This window comes from Salvelinus fontinalis, chromosome 23 (assembly GCF_029448725.1).
Source record: "Salvelinus fontinalis isolate EN_2023a chromosome 23, ASM2944872v1, whole genome shotgun sequence".
Lineage (NCBI taxonomy): Eukaryota > Metazoa > Chordata > Actinopteri > Salmoniformes > Salmonidae > Salvelinus > Salvelinus fontinalis.
The window spans coordinates 30,064,357-30,087,651 of record NC_074687.1 but is presented as its reverse complement, the minus strand read 5'-3'; the positions used below and the strand labels follow the sequence as shown (position 1 = coordinate 30,087,651).

Genomic DNA, 23,295 nt, shown 5'->3' with positions numbered 1-23,295 from the left:
GGAGATGTGTCGTTCTGCATGAGGCAAATGGTGGTCACACTAGATACTGACTGGTTTTCTGATCCACACCCCTACCTTTTTTTTCTTCAGGTATCTGTATTCCTAGTCATGTGAAATCCATAGATTAGGACCTAATGAATTTATTCCCTTATATGAACTGTAACTATATTTATATAGCCTGACAACACATCACTCCTGACATACAGACGCAAGAACCCTTTACAGAAATGTACGTGAAGAAAACAAGATGATTTCTCAGTCTGCTCAACTGAGCTGGTAATTGTTAAAAGATTTTATATAGGGTTAAGATAAATGATTAAATAATTCTACCCGGAAACTTAACCATTAGGGATTAGAGGTTATGTAGCATGGACAAGGAGTAATTAAAAATAATAAACAGTTGGACCTGGGAAGAGAGGAATGTATGTGTGTGCCGAAAGAAAACAAAGAGGAGCCTTAACCTATGTTTGAACCGATCCAGCTATAACTCTGGGGAGATAAGATAGGACAGGGAGAGCCCCTCCAGGTTTCCCTTATCTGGGGGGGACTGGAACTGTCAACTGAGTGGTAATAAACTGTGGTGAGACTCCAGGAGAAAAAGAGAGAATCCAAATGTTAGTGTGTATGTATGTGCGTAGGTTAAGAGAAGGTTATAAAAGGAACGTCTTTGTATATGCACAGCAGCGCTCTCGTAAATACATTTTCTGACTATCGTAGCTGGGCCTCCATCTGATTCATTTCAACCAGTTTCCTACAAATTCTGGGTTTCAGGCTGAATAGTTAATTGAATTGGGTTTATGAACAGCGAGAACATAATTTTCATGACAGTAATGCAATGTGGTAATGTAATGTAGCCTATGTATAGCCCATTTATTTGTGTTTGGATAAAATGTGAATGTGATCAAATTTGGCTAAATTCCACCTATTGTATCTCTCTGTTTACATGTCTATATTTCCACCTATTGTATCTGTGTTTACAGGTCTATATTTCCACCTATTGTATCTCTTTGTTTACATGTCTATATCCACCTATTGTATCTCTGTTTACATGTCTATATTTCCACCTATTGTATCTCTGTGTTTACAGGTCTATATTTCCACCTATTGTATCTCTGTTTACAGGTCTATATTTCCACCTATTGTATCTCTGTTTACATGTCTATATTTCCACCTATTGTATCTCTGTTTACATGTCTATATTTCCAAGATATCCTAATGATGTTTGTTTGTGTATATAGGGCAGACGACTACTTGTATTCCACATTTTAGCAATGTCAGAGCTTGCGATATTGGGTTAAATTAGTTTGTGGCCCACCCCAAGCCAGACATTATTATGTACTTTTAGAGTTTAGGGGGTATGTCCCAATATCTATCAATTTAACCACTTTTGCAGTAAAATATTTTTACACAAACATCCGTTTCATAAACGGGAGACGGAGATGTGAAAAAACATGGTTGTTTTGTTCTATCTTGGGTAGAGGTATCTAAAAAAGATGGGGCCTTGCTAAATGCATCCCTCTGATAGCAAATCACAATATGTTTCTATATTTGGTAACATTTCAATTTACATCTAGGAATATCTCTGGCAGAATTTCTCATTTGCAAAGTTTTAATTACATTAGTATTGCACAGCAGCTGGTTCCCCCCTAACTTGAGTAAGAGAATAGTGCATAATAAAGCATTCCAACATAAGATAAATAAAAAAGAGACCTAACACAAATGCTGACAAACAATTAAACATTTTATTTATCGAAAAAAAAGTCAATAGTTACTTATTCATGACCACCTACTGAATCCACAATTCTTCCAACATTACTATTATTATTACAATTTATTGTCATTTATCCAGTCAGAGGCTGTTTCCTCACTCTCTGCCCTTCTTTCCCAGTTGCCCGAGTTTGTTATGAGAGGTCATGGTTGTTACATCCCAATAATCTCTCCTTTCTCCTGAAGTGTGCACTCATTCACAACTCCCCACAAATATAAAGGCATTGGATTGGTGGAGGCATGGGCTAGGAGTTTCCATATGCCAGTGATTTCCTTTCGAATCCATGAAGGGAAGTGAACAAGTGCACACTTCGGGAGAAAGGAGAGATTATTGTGACGCAATAATATATCCTGCGGTAGCAAGATATGACCTGGGCTCTTTCTCAGAAGTCTTTCCTGGATTCCTCACGTGTCTCATGAATTCCTTGATGAATCACCTCTTTCTTAAAATGCAATGGAGAAGATCCAAGCTTAATACCCTCAAGCCTTCTCCAATGCATTTTTTTTTAGAACGAGTCGATGAATGAAATCAGCAAAGAAACCCTTTTGAGACTCGCCCCTGTAACAATAGCAACAGAAGAGATGGTAGTAAACGGAAGGCAGTTCTAAAGGCAGCGCTGAAGACTCACTGGCATCAGGCTCTAGTTTACCTACACTCCCATTGCTCTGACGCCCATACAATATATTAAGCTGTTGGTCTTTGAGTAAATATGTTAAATATAAATATTCATTAGTCAGATTCAAGTATTGAAGGTTTAAAGCTACAAAGCCAAGTAATCTTTCAAATACATTAAGTAGCAACACTGAGCAAAATCGTTAAGTTGCGTTTACCCCACGCTAGGCTAAATCAATCCATTTCAAGTAGTGCACTAGTTTCCTCAAATACCCCCCACCTTGATGTTGCTAGGCCATATATATTAAACAAAAAAAGTAGCATGAAGATAAATCCTAATAAACTAAATGATATGACTGCTTCAACCTATTCCCTATACTTTAAGAGTAATTATTTCACAGCAGAAAGGCTAAGTACTACAACTAATGAAACACTGACGCTATCCTTGATAACAGCAGTACCTTGTCTGTTCAAATCAGGAATATGGTTCCCAGTTCACTTTGGCCAACTAGTAGTAACTAGTAAATACTCAAATGAACAGTGAAAATAATCCAGTTCAAATGTGTAGATAAGAGAATTGATCACAACTATTGGCCCATGTCTGTCAAAAAGGCACTAACAGACAGACAACTCAGACTATTGATAGAATTATTAAGATAAGACACATTAAACTGAAATGGTGGTGCTGAGCGGTGTTGCTTCCGGAGGTGTAGGGGTGCAGTCTTGTTTGGCATTAAGAAGATCACATCCATATTCCATCGTCTTATTCCACTTCTGTTGTGACCGTAAAGGACGCCCATCCATCTGGAGGTCTGTGCAGCTGTCCACAGAACTGACCTCTTGAACACACCCACAGTATTATAGTGGTCACTCACTGGTCAGTCATCGTCACTTTCACTGCCAGACTCACTTAATTGCAGGTCATTCTCTGCAAAAAGGTGGAAGTGGGAAAGTTATAAATCCATTGAGTTCAAGTGGTGCATTTAACATCAACACCCCCATACCATGTCACAATATAGAAAGTAGGAAATACACGCTTCTAGCCTGACTAGGTTCTGTATAGGTCTTACGCGTACAGTAGAGTACAGTCTTACACATACAGCCTAGATTAGGGTTGGGCGATATTATGGTATAAATCAACAATGTTTGACAGATATCATCAATGGCGATGACATCATGATATGTCAGACAATAGTACAGTTGTGGCCAAAAGTTGAGAATGACATATATTCATTTCCACAAAAGGTTGCTACTTCAGTGTCTTTAGATATTTTTGTCAGATGTTACTATGGAATACTGAAGTATAATTACATTTACATTTACATTTAAGTCATTTAGCAGACGCTCTTATCCAGAGCGACTTACAAATTGGGAAGCATTTCATAAGTGTCAAAGGCTTTTATTGACAATTACATGAAGGTGATGCAAAGAGTCAATATTTGCAGTGTTGACCCTTCTTTTTCAAGACCTCTGCAATCCACCCTGGCATGCTGTCAATTAACTTCTGGGCCACATCCTGACTGATGGCAGCCCATTCTTGCATAATCAATGCTTGGAGTTTGTCAGAATTTGTGGGGTTTTGTTTGTCCACCCACCTCTTGAGGATTGACCACAAGTTCTCAATGGGATTAAGGTCGGGGGAGTTTCCTGGCCATGGACTCAAAATATCGATGTTTTGTTCCCCGAGCCACTTAGTTATCACTTTTGCCTTATGGCAAGGTGCTCCATCATGGTGGAAAAGGCATTGTTCGTCACCAAACTGTTCCTGGATGGTTGGGAGAAGTTGCTCTGAGGATGTGTTGGTACCATTCTTTATTCATGGCTGTGTTCGTAGGCAAAATTGTGAGTGAGCCCACTCCCTTGGCTGAGAAGCAACCCCACACATGAATGGTCTCAGGATGCTTTACTGTTGGCATGACACAGGACTGATGGTAGCGCTCACCTTGTCTTCTCCAGACAAGCTTTTTTCCGGATGCCCCAAACAATCGGAAAGGGGATTCATCAGAGAAAATGACTTTACACCAGTCCTCAGCAGTCCAATCCCTGTACGTTTTGCAGAATATTAGTCTGTCCCTGATGTTTTTCCTGGAGAAAAGTGGCTTCTTTGCTGCCTTTCTTGACACCAGGCCATCCTCCAAAAGTCTTCGCCTCACTGTGCGTGCAGATGCACTCACACCTGCGTGCTGCCATTCCTGAGCAAGCTCTGTACTGGTGGTGCCCCGATCCCGCAGCTGAATCAACTTTAGGAGACGGTCCTGGCGCTTGCTGGACTTTCTTGGGCACTCTGAAGCCTTCTTCACAACAATTGAACAGCTCTCCTTGAAGTTCTTGATGATCCGATAAATGGTTACTGGCAGCAATATCCTTGCCTGTGAAGCCCTTTTTGTGCAAAGCAATTATGACGGCACATGTTTCCTTGCAGGTAACCATATTTGACAGAGGAAGAACAATGATTCCAAGCAGCACCCTCCTTTTGAAGCTTCCAGTCTGTTATTTGAACTCAATCAGCATGACAGAGTGATCTCCAGCCTTGTCCTCACCAACACTCACACCGGTGCTAACGAGAGAATCACTGACATGATGTCAGCTGGTCCTTTTGTGGCAGGGCTGAAATGCAGTTGAAATGTTTTTTGGGGATTCAGTTCATTTGCATGGCAAAGAGGGACTTTGCAATTAATTGCAATTCATCTGATCACTCTTCACAACATTCTGGAGTATATGCAAATTGCCATCACACAAACTGAGACAGCAGACTTTGAAAATTAATATTTGTGTCATTCAAAACTTTGCCACGACTGTATATATACACACACACTCAAAAGTTTGGGGTCACTTAGCTTTTCTTTCAAAAAAACAAGGAAATTTCATTTTTTTTGTCCATTAAAATAACATCAAAATGATCAGAAATACAGTGTAGACATTGTTAATGTTGTAAATGACTATTGTAGCTGGAAACGGCAGAATTTTTATGTAATATCTACATAGGCTTACAAAAGCCCATTATCAACCATAAACCCTGTGTTCCAATGGCACGTTGTGTTTGCTAATCCAAGTTGATAATTTAAAAAGTCTAATTGACCATTCGAAAACCATTTTGCAATGATGTTAGCACAGCTGAAAAGGGTTGTGCTGATTAAAGCAGCAATAAAACTGGCCTTCTTTAGACTAGTTGAGTATCAGCATTTGTGGGATTACAGGCTCAAAATGTCCAGAAACAAAGTACTTTCTTCTGAAACTCGTCAGTGGGTTCTTGTTCTGAGAAATGAAGGCTATTCCTTGCGAGAAACTGCCAAGAAACTGAAGATCTCATTCAATGCTGAGTACTACTCCCTTCACAGAACAGCGCAAACTGGTGTCTACATTAGTGTCAAGTTTGAGAAACAAACGCCTCACAAGTCCTCAACTGGCAGCTTCATTAAATAGTACACGCAAAACACCAGTCTCAAAGTCAACAATGAAGTGGCGACTCTGGGATGCTGACCTTCTAGGCAATTGGAGCTCAATTGGATTCAGGTCTGGGGAACGGGCGGGCCAGTCCATAGCATCAATGCCTTCCTCTTGCAGGAACTGCTGACACACTCCAGCCACATGAGGTCTAGCATTGTCTTGCATTAGGAGGAACCCAGGGCCAACCACACCAGCATATGGTCTCACAAGGGGTCTGAGGATCTCATCTCGGTACGTAATGGCAGTCAGGCTACCTTTGGCGAGCACATGGAGGGCTGTGCGGCCCTACAAAGAAATGCCACCCCACACCATGACTGACCCATCGCCAAACCGGTCATGCTGGAGGATGTTGCAGGCAGCAGAACGTTCTCCACGGCGTCTCCAGACTCTGTCACGTCTGTCACATGTGCTCAGTGTGAACCTGCTTTCATCTGTGAAGAGCACAGGGCGCCAGTGGCGAATTTGCCAATCTTGGTGTTCTCTGGCAAATGCCAAACATCCTGCACGGTGTTCAGCTGTAAGCACAACCCCCACCTGTGGACGTCGGGCCCTCATACCACCCTCATGGAGTCTGTTTCTGACCGTTTGAGCAGACACATGCACATGTGTGGCCTGCTGGAGGTCATTTTGCAGGGCTCTGGCAGTGCTCCTCCTTGCACAAAGGCGGAGGTAGCGGTCCTGCTGCTGGGTTGTTGCCCTCCTACGGCCTCCTCCACGTCTCCTGATGTACTGGCCTGTCTCCTGGTAGCGCCTCCATGCTCTGGACACTACGCTGACAGACACAGCAAACCTTCTTGCCACAGCTCGCATTGATGTGCCATCCTGGATGAGCTGCACTACCTGAGCCACTTGTGTGGGTTGTAGACTCCGTCTCATGCTACCACTAGAGTGAAAGCACCGCCAGCATTCAAAAGTGACCAAAACATCAGCCAGGAAGCATAGGAACTGAGAAGTGGTCTGTGGTCACCAACTGCAGAACCACTCCTTTATTGGGGGTGTCTTGCTAATTGCCTATAATTTCAACCTGTTGTCTATTCCATTTGCACAACAGCATGTGAAATTTATTGTCAATCAGTGTTGCTTCCTAAGTGGACAGTTTGAGTTCAGAGAAGTGTGATTGACTTGGAGTTACATTGTGTTTAAGTGTTCCCTTTATTTTTTTGAGCAGTGTATAGATATATATATATATATATCTTTTTTTTTTTTGCAGACATGCCAAATTACCTACCTATTCCAATTTGCCATAGCCTTTTTCAATAAATATGTGGTAGGTAGGTAGACTTAGCCTACTATTCACATAATGCAATAGTATGTCTACAAGGTATATTGTAGACGGAGCGCAGCGTGCCAAAATGTCCTGATCAACTTTCAAATCAATCTAGGAGGCCAGTAACAGAGTTCGATCTCAGAAATTTGTTGTTGAATAGCCTACATAACATGATATGGTAATAATGAGAAAGAGAGAACCAACAATTGCCAGACAGAATAATAAAATGGGAAGTTTAAAGAAACCTTAATTTTCTGGCCTCCACCTGACCAAAGCTTCAGGAAAAACAAATGGTGTGCAGCTGGACAAACCTTGCGAACCAAACAGCCAATATTACAAGCCTACACTAGGCTTCTGTCAATGAAGTAAACATTACCTGTACAAGTTAAACTTAGAAATGAATATGTCTGTTATTGTGGAAGTGTTTATTCACGTCCTTGAATTGCGCAACTGGCATTACATAAGCTCCAAAAGCAGGAACAAAAAAAAAGACTAACCCACCTTTGGATAGGCTACACATCACTAAATAAATAAGAATTAAATTACCCCAAACAATTACACTGCAAATAAGTATGTTAAGGCACAACATTTTGGCTACATTTATTTTGAATAAGACACGTGTGAATACAGGCTTTGAAAATTCAACAAATAGAAAGTGCAATGAATAACCATTCTGACTATTTTTCTTGTCATTATATATTAGCTGACAAAGTTCTGGCAAGGAACACAAGCATGTTCACCTTTTCTAGTTTTAATAGACTGCGGAGCAGGGTAACAATATTGCCTGCTGTTGGCCTACTGAAAACACATTCAGACAGAACGCTTTTTGCAGGCGAAGTTGGTCAAGAGCGGAAAGCGACCCGCATTCCCTCTCCACCAAGCCAGAGGGTCATCATCTCCTCTGATTACATCTTTGACTGCAGTGGTTTACAAAAGTATTCATCCCCCCTTATGTCTCTATAAGCTTGGTACATCTAGCCACTGGGATTTTTGCTCATTCTTCAAGGCAAAACTGCTCCAGCTCCTTCAAGTTGGATGGGTTCCACTGGTGTACAGCAATCTTTAAGTCATACCACAGATTCTCAATTGGATTAAGGTCTGGGCTTTGACTAGGTCATTCCAAGAAATGTAAATGTTTCTCCTTAAACCACTCGATTGTTGCTTAGCAGTATGCTTAGGGTCATTGTCCTGCTGGAAGGTGAACCTCCGTCCCCGTCTCAAATCTCTGGAAGACAAACAGGTTTCCCTCAAGAATTTCCCTGTATTTAGCGCTATCCATCATTCATTCAATTCTGACAAGTTTCCCAGTCCCTGCCGATGATGGTGTTCCCGGGGTATGTGGGATGGTGTTCCGGGGTAATGTGAGGTGTTGGGTTTGCGCCAGACATAGCGTTTTCCTTGATGGCCAAAAAGCTCAGTTTTAGTCTCATCTAACCAGAGTACCTTCTTCCATATGTTTGGGGAGTCTCCCACATGCTCTTTGGCAAACACCAAATGTGTTTGCTTATTTTTTTCTTTAAGCAATGGCTTTTTTTCTGGCAACTGTTCCGTAAAGCCCAGCTCTGTGGAGTGTACGGTTTAAAGTGGTCCTATGGACAGATACTCCAATCTCCGCTGTGGAGCTTTGCAGCTCCTTCAGGGTTATCTTTGGTCTCTTTGTTGCCTCTCTGATTAATGCCCTCCTTGCCTGGTCCGTGAGTTTTGGTGTGCGGCCAGCTCTTGACAAGTTTGTTGTGGTGCCATATTCTTTCTATTTTTTAATAATGGATTTAAAATGGTACTCCGTGGGATGTTCAAGGTTTCGGATCTTTTTTTATAACCCAAACCTGATCTGTACTTCTCCACAACTTTGTCCCTGACCTGTTTGGAGGTGTTCTTGGTCTTCATGGTGCCGCTTGTTTGGTGGTGTCCCTTGCTTAGTGATGTTGCAGACCCTGGGGCCTTTCAGAACAGGTGTACATATACTGAAATCATGTGACAGATCATGTAACACTTAATTTGTTCAAGTTCACCTGTGTGCAATCTGTGTGACTTCTGAACGTAATTGGTTGCACCAGCTCTTATTTAGGGGCTTCATAGCAAAGGGGGTAAATACATATGCATGCATCACTTCCGTTTGTAATGTTTTTTTTTTTTTTTTTAATAGGTAATTGTTTTTATTTCACTTCACCAATTTGGACTATTTAGTGTATGTCCATTACATGAAATCCAAATAAAAATCTATTTAAATTACAGGTTGCAATGTAACAAAATAGGAAAAACGTACTGTAAAACGCACAATGCTTGGTTCCAAATCACCATTCAAAGTTATCAGTACCACACACACACCATATGATTGATTTATATTTATCAAATGTATTTGCACACAAGAAAATACAATATTGGTAAGATGATTTCCACATTTTAGAGTCTAATCATTACTCTAAAATCGGGTGATTTGTGCATGACAGAGGCTTCATATTACAGATCGTTTACGCGTTGCTAAGCAACGCAACGCTCCCCCAGCCCTGGGAAAAATAGATAGACAATACAATTGTATATCAACGATGTTTGATCAGGTCGATAAGATGATGTGTCATTCCAGACGTCGCCCAATCCTAGCCTACATCCACAGTAATGCAAAAATAAATTCTGATATGGCAATGCAAATATAAAATGGTTCTATACAAGTATTTAAAGCTGCGATGTGTAACTTTTTGGGCAACAAACCAAGCTCTCATTGAAAGCAAGTCTAAGATGCTATGCTTCCTGTTCTTAAGTTTCTTTTACTTTCTGTTTTGTACACCAGCTTCAAACAGCTGAAAATACAATATTTTTGTTTATTTAAATTATATTTCAGAGCGGTTTAGATGGTATAATGATTCTTGTTGTCACAAACTGAAATTAAGTGAACTATTAGAGTTTTACAGGAGAGGAGAGAGACTGACACAGCGAGTAAGTGAAAGAGAGAACAGAAGAGATAGGGATGAACTTACTTAATGTGCTCAATAGGTGTCCTCCACTGCGAGTTGGTGATGGTGAGGAGGTGGTGACAGTGGTGAGGACAGGCATGCCCTGGTGGGGTGGTGGCCCTGTGGGGGGACCCACAGGGGGGGGGTGCCGGGACTCATCCTCAGAGTCACTACCGCTGGAACTGTCCCCACTACTGGAGGATGAGGAGCTGTGGGAGTCTGAGGACGAGTCCCCACTACTCATCTGGTCCATGACCCGCGCCTCTGCCATTAGCTCTGTAGCACGCACACACACACAGAGAGAGAGAAAACAATGATGTCACCTCTGACCTTGAATCACAACACAAGAGGATTTACAAACATAGCAATTGATTCATTTATATGACCATGGACTAGAATCTATACAGAGCAAAAATATAAAACCCAACATGCAACAATTTCAAAGACTTTACTGAGTTACAGGTCATACCAGGAAATCAGTCAATTGAAATAAATAAATTATGCCCTAATCTATGGATTTCACACGACTGGGAATACAGATATGCATCTGTTGGTCACAGATAACTTTTGAAAAAAACACAAATGCCCCCAGCACAAGGTGCACCTGTGTAATTATCGTGCTGTTTAATCAGTTTCTTGCTTTGCCACACCTGTCAGATGGATGGATTATCTTGGCAAAGGAGAAATTCTCACTAACAGTTATGTAAACACAGTAATATGATTTTTGTGCAAATGCCAAATTACTGGTATCTTATATTTCCCCTCATTGAACATGGGACCAACACTTTACATGTGTACATGGGTTTATATTTTTATTCGGTGTAGATGGTTTGAGAGAAGGATAGCTTTTACACATGATGCTCTACATACCTCTCTCAATGTCATCCATGGGGGAGGCAGGGGACATATTCTCTTTGGGAGGAGAACTCTTGGAGCCTGCTGGGGTCTTGCTGCTGCTGCCATTACCACTAGTCTTCATCTGCTGGCTCAGACGACTGGTCTGCTGCTCTATACGAGACTGGATCTTACTGCTGCCTTCAGCCCTGACAACCCAAACACACGAGATTATAGTTAACAACTAAATATGGAATGCAAATCAGAATGACAAGATAATCTAGAAAGGAAGCAGTTCAAAATGGAGAGTTAGTGTCCAATAAGAAATGCTTATTGTTTTTCCATTGCAAAAATGTTTTGTTACAGTTTGCCCAAATAAACAAGTCGACCGTAGTCTGTCCACCCACCTGGTCTTCTTGACAGCAATGTTGCTGTTGAGTTTCTCCAGACGGTACTCTCCAGTATCGTGGTTTACGATGAGAATACATTCCTTCATATAAGGCCTCTTGGATCCTTTGAAGACTGTTACAGAGGCAGTGGATCCCTAGGTAAAAGGGGAACATCAAGGTAATCAGTTGATCACTGGATATAGAGATTAAAAAGGGGGGAGGTCATTTATGTGCTTAATTCTTACCTCCAGATTGGGCAGTGTGATAGTAACTTGTTCTCCTTTTCCCACCTCCAGCTCCCCCACACAGGCGGTGTCAATGGAGGCTGGTTTAAAGTCATCTGGATCAAAGAGATAAAAGAACAGCCTGAGTTCCAAACTACTGAATTACACAGCAAAGCATATGGGCAGACTGAAGGCTACGCACAAAAACATCATTGGTTTGGTCCATTCTGATATAATGAAGTTGAAGTTACCACTGTTCATCAACAGATGGAGCCACAAGGCCACCACTATTGTTGTAGCTGCTCAAACGGATCAATGGATGCCAGAAGCAAGTGCGGCTAGCCGAAAGCCCAATTAAAAGTACAAACATGTAATAGTACAGTTTAAACTAAGGACTCTAAATGGATAACTAGATCACTTTTAATAAAGTGACATCGATTTAGACGAAGTAACTAGCTAGCTATTTAATTTGAATCGTATGTTTTGGGGCTTAACGTTAACTAGCTAGCTAATATTATCATAGCAAGTTAGCTAGCAAGTATGATCAAAATGCCACTTACATCTCACCGTGTGGTAAGCGCCTTTGGGTTGTTTCTCAAATGTTTCGCCTAATTTCAAAACATGTTCTTGATTATCAAAGTTTGAGTATGTTATTGCATTCATATTCTAATAAAGGTTTCACCCATATGTTAACAAACATGATACTTTCCACCTCCATTCGATACCATCTATGACTGAATTATGGACTTCAAAAGCTAAGTTCTGCCCTTTCTTCGTTGTGATTGGTCAGACTGGTCTATTTTCGTTTTTTGATTCGTTCAAAGACTGGTCAATCACCAATTGGATAATTTCAGGCGGAAGTAGCTTCTGTGGTAATGTCACATGACATGGGTTTGCTTAAAACAGTACAGTATGAAGATAGGCTAAAACTGCTTCTCCAATAGAAATCCCCGATCACACTTATAGGCGATGTCATGGCGACGTTGGCTAGCTAAGCTCATGCGCAGAAACACGTCATCAGGTCGTTCTTATGTCAGAAGATTTTGTTGTGAGTTAGATTTTATTTAAAAATAAACTACTATTAATGTTAATTTGAGAGACTGAGATTTTGTTTTATTTTGATCCAAATGATATTGACGCTGATTTGACTGTCATTGTTAATTAGTTTATTTTTCATGGAAGATTCTTTATAGATAAAATGAAGTGGACGGAAAACAAACCCCTCTTCACATTATTGAAGATAGAATTGAAATATTATTTTTGTAATTGTCAGTAAATGTAAAAACAAAAAGCAATACGCACCATAAAACTTTTATACAAATTGAAAATGTATCTTGATATGTAGGTTAGGTTAACAAACGGTCGTCTCGCGCCTAACCGCGCATGTGCAGGCCGTCAAATCAAAGACACTCCTTCAATATAAAGTAGATTTTTACGAAAATTAAACGTTTCATATTGTCACTTTCGCGATGTTGGAGTAATAACATGTTCAACTACTTAAGCCATTGTGTGAAGTCTAAGTTGTGCGTTTAGATTTTGAGAAGATTCACAACTAAGGAAGAATCTTTCACTTCTCTCATTGACTTATCAAATACCGGTCTCGTCTGTTTTGTAAACATTCCCGGGAGTATCGCGATGTTGCGCCTCTGTGTTTTGAAACTCTGTGTTATAACCGTACAAGTGTTTTATATTTATGGAGCTTCTACACTATATATACAAAATATATATACTATATATTCAACATGGCACCATCATAGGAGGCCGCCTTTCCAACAAATCAATTTTGTCAAATTTCTGCCCTGCTTGACCTGCCCCATCAACTGAAAGTGCTGTTATTGTGAAGTGGAAACACCTGCGAAGTGGTAGGCCACACAAGCTCACAGAACAGGACTGACGAGTGCTGAAGCGTGTAGAGCGTAAAAATCATCTGTCCTCAGTTGCAACACTCAATATCGAGTTCCAAACTGCCTTTGGCAGCAAGGTCAGCACAAGAACTGTTCATAGGAAGCTTCATGAAATGTGTTTCCTTGGCAGAGCAGCTGCACACAAGCCTAAGAACACCATGCGAAATGCCAAGCGTCAGCTGAACTGGTGTAAAGCTTGCCGCCATTGGTCTCTGGAGCAGTGGAAACGCATTCTCTGGAGTGATGAATCACGCTTCACCATCTGGCAGTCCGACAAACGAAACTGGGTTTGGCGGATGCCTGGAGAACGCTACCTGCCCCAATGCATAGTGCCAACGGTAAAGTTTGGTGGAGGAGGAATAATGGTCTGGGACTTTTTTTCGTGGTTCGGGCTAGGCCCCTTAGTTCCAATGATGGGAAATCTTAACGCTACAGGATACAATGACATTCTAGACAATTTTGTGTTTCCAACTTTATGGCAACAGTTAGGGGAAGTCCCTTTCCTGTTTCAGCATGAGAATGTCCCTGTGCACAAAGCGAGGTCCAATGCTTTGTCGAGATCGGTGTGGAAGAACTTGACTGGCCTGCACAGAGCCCTCACCTCAACCCCATCGAACCCCTTTGGAATGTATTGGAATGCTGACTGCGAGCCAGGCCTAATTGCTTAACATCAGCGCCCAACCTTACTAATGCTCTTGTGGCTGAAAGGAAGCAAGTCCCCGCAGCAATGTTCCAACATCTATTGGAAAAATTTTGCAGAAGAGTGGAGGCTGTTATAGCAGCAAAGGGGGGGACCAACTCCATATTAATGCCCATGATTTTGGAATGAGATGTATAACGAGCAGGTGTCCAACATACTTTTGGTCATGTAGTGTATATGACAACATCACACAGAACAGAGTGTGATGGAGAGGAGTCGTCGATGGCCTGCTCCAAAGTAGCGATGGGCCTATAATAAGTAGACAAACAAACACAGCCAAACACTTAAAGGCCCAATTCAGACATTTTTATATCAATATCAAATAATTTCTGTGTAACAATTAAGTAGGCTACCTTAATGTAATAGATTTCCATTCAAATGGGCAAAATACCTGTTTAGCAAAAGACTCTAACTGAAAACTAGCTGTTATTGGCAGAGATGTTTGGAACTCTTTGTTATTAGTCTATTAACCAATTTACCGCATTGTGATGCCATGGAAATCCAAAACTATTCAAACTTTCTGATTAGAAGGTGTTGAAGGTTTTTCTGTGTAGATTGTATTTTCAACAAGCAACTATCAGAAAATAACACTGCACAATGTTTTTCATACTTTTACAGTGTTAGTTTCATCAGCTGTTGTAATATGAAATAAAACACAGAAAAAAATAATGTTTTTGACTGCACTTTAACCATTTTCAACTCTTAGAGCTTTTAATGTTATTAAAGACAACATACAGTATTAGCCCAGTATTTCATAATACAGAACAGCATTGTTTGCATTGTTAAAAATAATTGTGAGTCTTAAGACAATGAGAGAGAGAGATACAGTAGCCTAGTAGGCCAATACTTTGAACAGGTGGTCTAAGTAATTAATTAGTTACAGTCATTTGCTACTATGACGATGGAATAGCTGAGCCTACGGTGCCGGGCTCTAACCCCAAAGCCTTGTTGTGGTAATAATAAGCTCTTTTCCTTTCCTAAACTGTTAATGAATCCTAATCCTTTAATGCCTGTTCTGTCTGTACTTTTGCTGTCTGCACAAGCAATAGCCTATGTACCCCATTTAAACAGTAGGCTACCTAGAGGATCAATTGTAGAGAAAGAGAATGTGAAGATTCTGAAAGTAAAGACCACATTCATATGACAACATTGGTCACTGTAACTGTATATGCCCGAATCACCTCAAAGAGCTGAAAAGGTTGAAGTGCCAATCCCATCAGCTTCGTCTGGACCCTGTTGTTGGAGAATGACGTCAAGTGTGGTGTGTTACTGTAAATGACAACCAGGTAGAGAGGGAGGGAGGGAATGAGAGAGACAATTGGCAATATAATGAAAGAGAAAGGATGAGGCGAGGTAGAAGGGTAAAAGGCCAATAGAGATATAATGATAGGGTGGAGTGGAGAACACTGAAACGTAAATTAAATGGGAGGTAAATAGAGAGAGAGATTCTTTGCTAATTTATGGTGCAAATGTGTACAGTGCAGTACTTTTTGTAGACCCAACCAAAAACTTGGCATAGGCCTACTGCATCTTTACCATAGCAGTGTATGGTATCCATGACGAGAGCCCCATCCATGTGAAAGGAAAGCAGTAGGGGTTCTGTCAACATGAATGGAAGGAAACAAAGGCAATCCTATGGTGATATCAGTTGCCAGGGATTGCCTTTGAACTATCCTAGCAGCAATGTTGAACTTTCCCTAATGATATTGGTGGGCCACAAAGGAGGATCCTCCATGTGCAGTAAGTTAATAGCCAGGCAGGGAGACAGAATACCACTGCCCCTTTTTTTCACCATAGGATCAAGTGTCAGGCTGTGTAACAGGATATTGCAGGCTGAGTGGCTGACTTTACAACTAAGATATGTCCATTCATGACCAGGTTTCATCTACTATTAAGAGCCGAATGGAGCATAACCTGCTTATAGGCCTGGTGACAATAGTGTCAGTGTGATAAATTTAACAAAGCAACAACACAATGTAACAGTGTGATATACAGTATACCACATTTTTAATTGCCACTGGACATTATCTTAAATGTGTTATATTTTTGTGTAGAATATGCTAAATCCCCCCCCCCCCCCCGTCCTGTTTCCAAGGAGACTTCGTTTGTGAAGCGTGCTGTTTTACAGCGTTATACATTGGGGACACGAGTGTTCCCCCAAATGCTCGCGCAACAAAGATACAAATATTCCTATTATATCTCGTGAATTTGAAGAAGAAAAAAATAAAGCGTTAAAACGTCAGCAAATCGATGAAAGCCAAAGCGCAGACAAGCGAGTTTGGCTGCAAGTGACACTGTTGGTCCGGGATTCGGACCATTTGGAAAGGAAATCTGCTCGTGATGCGATTCTCTGAGGAGGTGCTACTTTGAAAAGTAGACTACTACTATTCATGTAAGTAGGCCTATCAAATATACATACTTCTTTGACTGTAGCAATTTTGCGAGATGATGTCCCATGCTGATTACAGTAGCTGTTTTCTGTTGAGGGATACGGAACAAAGCGAGCTGTGATTGTAGCTAATGTCGAAGTAAACGATAGGCTTTGTATTATATTGTTTTGTGACTGAATGTGTCACCTATTTGGGATGATTTTATTGCATTATATTATTATTCTATTTTTGGGAGGGCAACAATTATATAGCCGTTATGCATGCACAGTGCAGTAGAGTAGCCTCACCTTTCCACTCATTAGTGCTCATTCCGAAAAAAGGTGACAACCAAAACAGTTTGCCTTTGTCCATGCCAAGATGAGAGTATAGGGCTCATTGGGCTGCTGACCAGTAGCTCTGTCTTGAATATTTCTATCAGATGAGTATCATTTGACTGGGGAGCTGTAGGACCATTTATAGGCTACTTTAATCGGCCTGTGTGGTCTCCGTATTGTGTCTACGACCTATCTATCTCGCACACCCTATCTAGGTGAGGGAGAAGTGAGAGCTGCAGGAAAGGTCATAAACAAAGCAATTTATGCTGCCTGCGTGCCTGTAAATAACTTAACCGCATTACCTGAATAAAAGGTGTCATGGATGGAAACAGCTGCCCCACTGAGCTGTAATCTCACCTGGGAAGTTCTGCTTTAAAGCAGGCTACAGTCTGTCATCAATCACTTTAAACAATGCCACTTAATATAATGTATATGTATATACTGTACTCTATATCATCTACTGCATCTTGCCATCTTTATGTAATACATGTATCACTAGCCACTTTAAACTATGCCACTTTTATGTTTACATACCCTGCATTACTCATCTCATATATCTTTATGTACATATTCTTTATCCCTTTACACTTGTGTGTATAAGGTAGTAGTTGTGGAATTGTTAGGTTAGATTACTCGTTGGTTATTACTGCATTGTCGGAACGAGAAGCACAAGCATTTCGCTACACTCGCATTAACATCTGCTAACCATGTGTATGTGACAAGTAACATTTGATTTGATTTGATTGGAAATGTACCAGGGCCGGTGTTGTGCCGAAAATCCCCCCCCTGCCAGAACCCCCCCCCCCCCCCCCCCCCCCCCCCTTCCAATTTCCTTAATTTTGTGGCTGGAGTCAAATACTTTCTGTGTCAAACATCAGAGTCAAATACTTTCTATAGAACAAACTTCACGTCAGGATAGGCAACCGAAATTAATAATGTATGTGTGTTATAATAAACATAGAGGAGGGAGTTTTCGGCACAACACCGGCTCTAGCTTTTTGGGTGCTCATTCACGATTGAGTGATGATGGCCTATTTTGAAATTCGGTATGCCTAACTTGGGTTCGAGGGTATTAAAAATATAACATTTTCTTGAGACAATATGTGTGGACATAGGCAGCCGTTGCAATTGAAGGATGCATTTTATGCATATTCTACTGAATGCAAATATAAACGCAGCATGTAAAGTGTTAGTCCCATTTTTCACGAGCTGAAATTAAAGCTCCCAGAAATGTACCATCTGCACAAAACGCTTATTTCTCTCAAATGTTGTACACAAATTAGTTTACATCCCTGTTAGTGAGCATTTCTATTTTGCCAAGACAATACATCCACCTGACAGGTGTGGCATATCAGGAAGCTGATTAAACAGCATAATCATTACAGAGGTAACCTTGTGCTGGGGACAATAAAAGGCCACTCTAAAATGTGGCCTTTTATTGCATGCTTCCATGATTCCATGCTTCCATGCTTCCATGATTTTCTTTGCACAACCGGATTTATATAGAATTCCCCCTGGTTCATGTGATTATAGAACTCACTCTGCACTACTAAAGCATGCAACACATCGAGAATATCACTGCTGATAGACTGCCGATAAGTAATTATCACAGTGAGAGGCCGTTCCTTCTCTTGCTAAAACAAAAGCGGTACCTGCTACATGCCGACCCGGTAGTGACGAACCTAACATTTCTACTTGCAGAATCGCAATGCTCGTTAGTAGCCAACAACTTTACTTTGAGCAAATCAGAGAGCACGAACACCCACTTGGGGGAGCCAACGAGAGAGACAATAAAAAGGGAAAAAAATGAATTTTCTCTGTACATTCACAGATGAGCCAATAACACTTCATATGCAATGTTGGCTATGGGACGGTAGCTAGCTAAATGCACAGACGCAACACAAACAACACTAAATACTTCCTCCAAGCTAGCTAACCACTGCAGCTAGTATTGATATTATAATTAAATCACAATGGATTAGCTGGTTTCCATGAAACAGCTTCCTGTGTTAGCCGCTGAGTTAGTGCAGAGTCCTTAGCTAGCTAGCTATCTATGTTGTGCTAACATTAGCTAGTTAGTATGGGATTATGGAGCGTGAATTCAATTGTTTCTTCGTCATCTTGCTAGGTAATTATCTAGCTGTGGCCATCTGGCTAGTATCAACAAGGGGTTTCTACAAAATAGTAACATTAGCGCAGCTAGCTAGCTAACATTAGAATCTAGACTCACACAGACATGCATTGCCAAACAACAGCACTGCCACCTTCTGGTTTGGAGTATTTTATCAAGGCTGAGTGGCTGACTACTTCAAGGTCTTTGTGTGAACATAAAAGAGATTGACTGGCAGGCAAACTTTTGAAAACCTACTGGTGTGTCTGAGCTTTAAGACAAAAGCTTGACATTGAACAACAAGAGTGATCATAGCCTTAACAGGTGGATTATTCACGCTGTGCCTCTCAGAGCTTAACAGGGATTTAATCAAGCGATGTGCTGTGGACAAAGGTCAGGAAATGTTGGTCTGGCTTCCTACACTACAGTATGCCTCTAGCTGGCTGGCTGGCTGGCCCCACACACAAACACACACACACACACACACACACACACACACACACACACACACACACACACACACACACACACACACACACACACTGTAGCTCACTAAAAAGATTCAATAGCACTAGATGTAATTAGACAGACAGGCAGTTTACTCAGGCTGAAGCAGCAGATATCCCTGGCAGGTAGGTGAGGGGTCTTATGCTGATGTACACTTGAGACAGCCATCCTAATGCCTATTGCTGATACCTACTTGAGACAGTCATCGTACTGTAATGCAATCTATTTTCATTTGGAGCATGTTGGCATTACTTTTCTCCTCTGAATGTAATTGTGTTCATTCCATTAAGCTATTGGCTGAGATCAGGACTTTTAGGTCCAATGACTTCCAAATAGTTAAGTAAAAGCCATTAGAGAACAGTCATTAGGTGATTACGGTAGTAACTCATATTCTACTTTTGCATAGTATACCAATCAAGATGCAGTTACACCCCCATATTCACTGCATAACCGAGCAGACTCATGTACTGAAGTTTACCGTAAGGTTTGAGGCTCCTTAATCTGCGTCCTTCTCAAAATGCTTAGGTTAAGCCCATTTACTGTAGAAACACAGCTGCTGTTGCTGAGTGGATCTCTAACATACTGGCCTTTGGATTTCCGTATGAGTCATCAATTGGCTTCTTATTTGCACCATCTCCACTGCTGCTGTCCAACATATTTGTGACAGACAGGAGATATTATATTTTCATACTTGGATGAAAATCATAGGGCGCCATAAATATTGCTTCATGTGTATCTTATTTGGAGATTGTCGGTGTCCCTTCTTCCCAGTGCAGCAGCTCAGGTAGCTCTGACTGGACTGATGGAAGGGAGGGTCTACCGTGTACCCCCCCTGCGACTTGAAAGCGCTGACATCAAATCAGTTGCTTGGCACTTGCCCTTGATCAGAGGAATGCTGCCTTCTTTCAAGAGCACCATTATCTCTCTAATGTAAAAATAATGTGGAAAATGACAAACTGATTAAATAACTCAATCTCCACTATCAAACTCCCCCGATACGGCTGCCACATAGCGTGAATTCGGAATAAGTGGGACACTTTTAGCATTTCTGTCTTCTGTAACCTCTTTTGACATTTATCCAACATATTAGCACAACACATGATACATTTCTGAAATCCTCAAGATGTTTCCTAATCACAAAAAGAACAACAACAATGTTGATATCGTATTCACAGGAGGCATGACACACCTATTTTCAGGCATGACAAAACCATTCATGACAAAACCATATTTTCAGTTTGCATTTGGTAGACTGGGACAGTAGGTTAGATACATTGGGACACCATTATTAAAGTCCTAATTGTACCCCAGTGACAATTCCATTTTTTGTGATTAGGAAACATCTAAGGATTTCAGAAATGGACTAATATGCTGGATAGATCCCTGAAGAGGTTACAGAAGACGGAAATGCAAAAAGTGCTACAATAAAAAATGTAAAGGATGTAGGACTAGAAAAACTAGAGCCCTGCCTAACCTATGTACTGTACAGGTGGTGGCTAATGTAAACTGGATCGCTTTCCTCCATTGGAAAAGCCTATATAAGGCTGTCCCACTTTACCTACTCCATGCCTTCCTACTTTAGCTAGCAAACAACCATGTTTTTTATTTATTACAAAATGTAAACATAATATTGGCAACTTATATGTATTTTAATGCACCAGTACATAGTATATACATTTACATCACAATAGGGCACAGTGCATTATTTATGAAAGTTTTATAACATCATCAAAACAGAAAAAAGCTATGTCACTGATCTTACTGTGTGCTTTGTGGGGTGAGCTTCCTGTTTGAAGCTTGCTCTGCCCTCTTCTATGATGTTACATCATTGAAGTGATGTGATTTTGATAATGTGGTTTTCTCTGCAAGGGCTTAGTAACAATAGTTTAGATTTTCTCTTGTCAAACCAAGATAAAAACGTGTCAGGATTAAGCTGTCCCAGTTTATATGATGTCCCACTCTTTCCAAATTCACTATTGCTATAATTGATTGGTTACAGGTCAAGGTTCTAATGGAAAAACAGAACAATACAATGGCAATTTGATAGTGTCACCCAGGTAAATAACGACTGTAGAAAGCCTGTTCATTTTAGAGGGCACACCCACCCCTGCCCCCCCTCCACCACAGTAACCTCTTCCCCAGGGACCTAGGAGCAACCTTTTTTCCTGGCTTGTGGCTAAACAGATCCTATTGTGTCTTGTTAAAACATCAGTCACAGCTGCTCGAAGAGAGGGAGAGAGAAAGAGCGAGAAGGAAAGGGAGATGAGAGGGAGAGGGGGATGAAAGAGAGGGAGAGAGAGAGAGATATAAAGGCAGAGGAGGATCCCCCTCCCAGACAGACAATCAACAAAAGTGCATCAGGCTAGGCAGGCCCGGGGCGGTGGTGCAGAGGGCGCAGCAGAGCACACACAAACACACACACACATGGCTGTTGTGGAGAGCCAATAATTACCATCACTGGGGTATTTAAAGACTATACAGCTGGGGCAACAACACACCACTAATGACTCACTGCACGCTGATCTATAGCTGTTTAGGATAGTGAAATGGTTCATTAACACACATGTACACACACACACAGGCCCGCCCTCACGCACACTCACACACGCATAAGGCTTATTTTCAGCTGTCATCAGTTGTCAGGGTTTCCATCCGCGAACAAGGAGAATAAAAAGCCAAGTGGAAAATAAATGGCACTTAGTCAAAGAGGAAAGCAGCAAGGTCACCAGTCAGTCAACACTAAATAACATGCTAATACCCCTGCACTTACTGTACTACCCATGTTCTGCTGTGTCAAACAAAACATACCAGGCCTGTTGGGGCTTAGAGTGTCATTTGGTTCTGGGTTGCTGAGATTAGTTGGGGGTTAAACCTCTTAAAATGGGAATGTGCCTTTGACTACTGGTATGTATGAACTATACCGAACGAAAAATATAAACGCAACATTTAAAGGGTCTGTACCATGTTTCATGAGCTGAAATAAAAGATCCCGGAAATGTTCCATATGCTCAAAAAGCTTATTTCTCTCAAATGTTGTGCACAAATTGGTTTACATCCTGTTAGTGAGCATTTCTCGTGTGCCAAGATAATCCATCCACCTGACAGGTGTGGCATATCAAGAAGCTGATTGAACAGCATGATCATTTCACAGGAGCACCTTGTGCTGGGTACAATAAAAGGCCACTCTAAACTGTGCAGTTTTATCACACAACACAGTGCTACAGATGCAGTTGGCATGCTGACTGCAGGAATGTCCACCAGAACTGTTGCCAGAGAATTTAATGTTAATTTCTCTACCATAAGCTGCCTCCAATATTGTTTTAGAGAATTTGGCAGTACGTCCAACCGGCCTCACAACCACGCCAGCCCAGGATCTCCACATGCGGCTTCTTCTGGGGGGCCAAGTGGCGCAGCGGTCTAAGGCACTGCATCGCAGTGCTAGAGGCGTCACTACAGACTCGGGTTTGATCCCGGCTGTATCACAACCGGCTGTGATCTGGAGTCCCATAGGGCAGTGCACAATTGTCCCAGCGTCATCCGGGTTAGTGGAGGGTTTGGCCAGGGTAGGCCATCATTGTAATACATTATTTGTTCTTAACTGACTTGCCTAGTTAAATAAAGGTAAAATTAAATAAAAATGTACTTTTACCTGCGGGATCGTCTGAGACCAGCCACCCGGACAGCTGATGACACGGAGGAGTATTTCATTCTTTAATAAAGCCCTTTTGTGGGGAAAACATTCTGATTGGCTGGGCCTGGCTCCACCCATGGCTGTGCCCCTGCGACATGAACTGTAACTCAGTAAAATCATTGAAATTGTTGCATATTGCGCTTATATTTTTGTTCAGTATAGTTACCTGTCATGTTGTATGTTGTTT

The 23,295-nt window shown here is 41.3% G+C and overlaps 2 protein-coding genes across 2 annotated transcripts in view; one reads left to right on the top strand and one right to left on the bottom strand.

Moving 5' to 3' along the window:
- Positions 1–1,723: 1,723 nt before the first annotated feature.
- On the bottom strand, positions 1,724–12,233 carry LOC129821100 (ELL-associated factor 2-like). The gene is made up of 6 exons (XM_055878397.1): positions 12,053–12,233; positions 11,514–11,608; positions 11,287–11,423; positions 10,916–11,088; positions 10,070–10,321; positions 1,724–3,308 (listed from the first exon to the last, which is right to left on the bottom strand). The coding sequence occupies exons 1-6, from the start codon at positions 12,153–12,155 to the stop codon at positions 3,259–3,261; spliced, it is 810 nt and encodes a 269-aa protein (XP_055734372.1). The 5' UTR covers positions 12,156–12,233; the 3' UTR covers positions 1,724–3,258.
- A 3,962-nt stretch (positions 12,234–16,195) lies between these two features.
- LOC129821099 (uncharacterized) overlaps positions 16,196–23,295 on the top strand; it is an 81,791-nt gene continuing 74,691 nt past the window's right edge. Inside the window, exon 1 of the mRNA XM_055878395.1 lies at positions 16,196–16,488. The gene's annotated coding sequence lies outside the window, so the exon portion shown is untranslated. The remainder of the gene's footprint in view (positions 16,489–23,295) is intronic.

What these genes read in the sequence shown, in the direction of transcription:
- LOC129821100 (XM_055878397.1), bottom strand. Translation starts at nt 12,155, where the DNA reads ATGAATGCAATAACATACTCAAACTTTGATAATCAAGAACATGTTTTG. An exon ending in ATTGCTGTCAAGAAGACCAG is followed by an intron (nt 11,089 to 11,286) that starts GTGGGTGGACAG and finishes TTGGGTTGTCAG; the next exon opens with GGCTGAAGGCAGCAGTAAGA. An exon ending in CATGGATGACATTGAGAGAG is followed by an intron (nt 10,322 to 10,915) that starts GTATGTAGAGCA and finishes TGCGTGCTACAG; the next exon opens with AGCTAATGGCAGAGGCGCGG.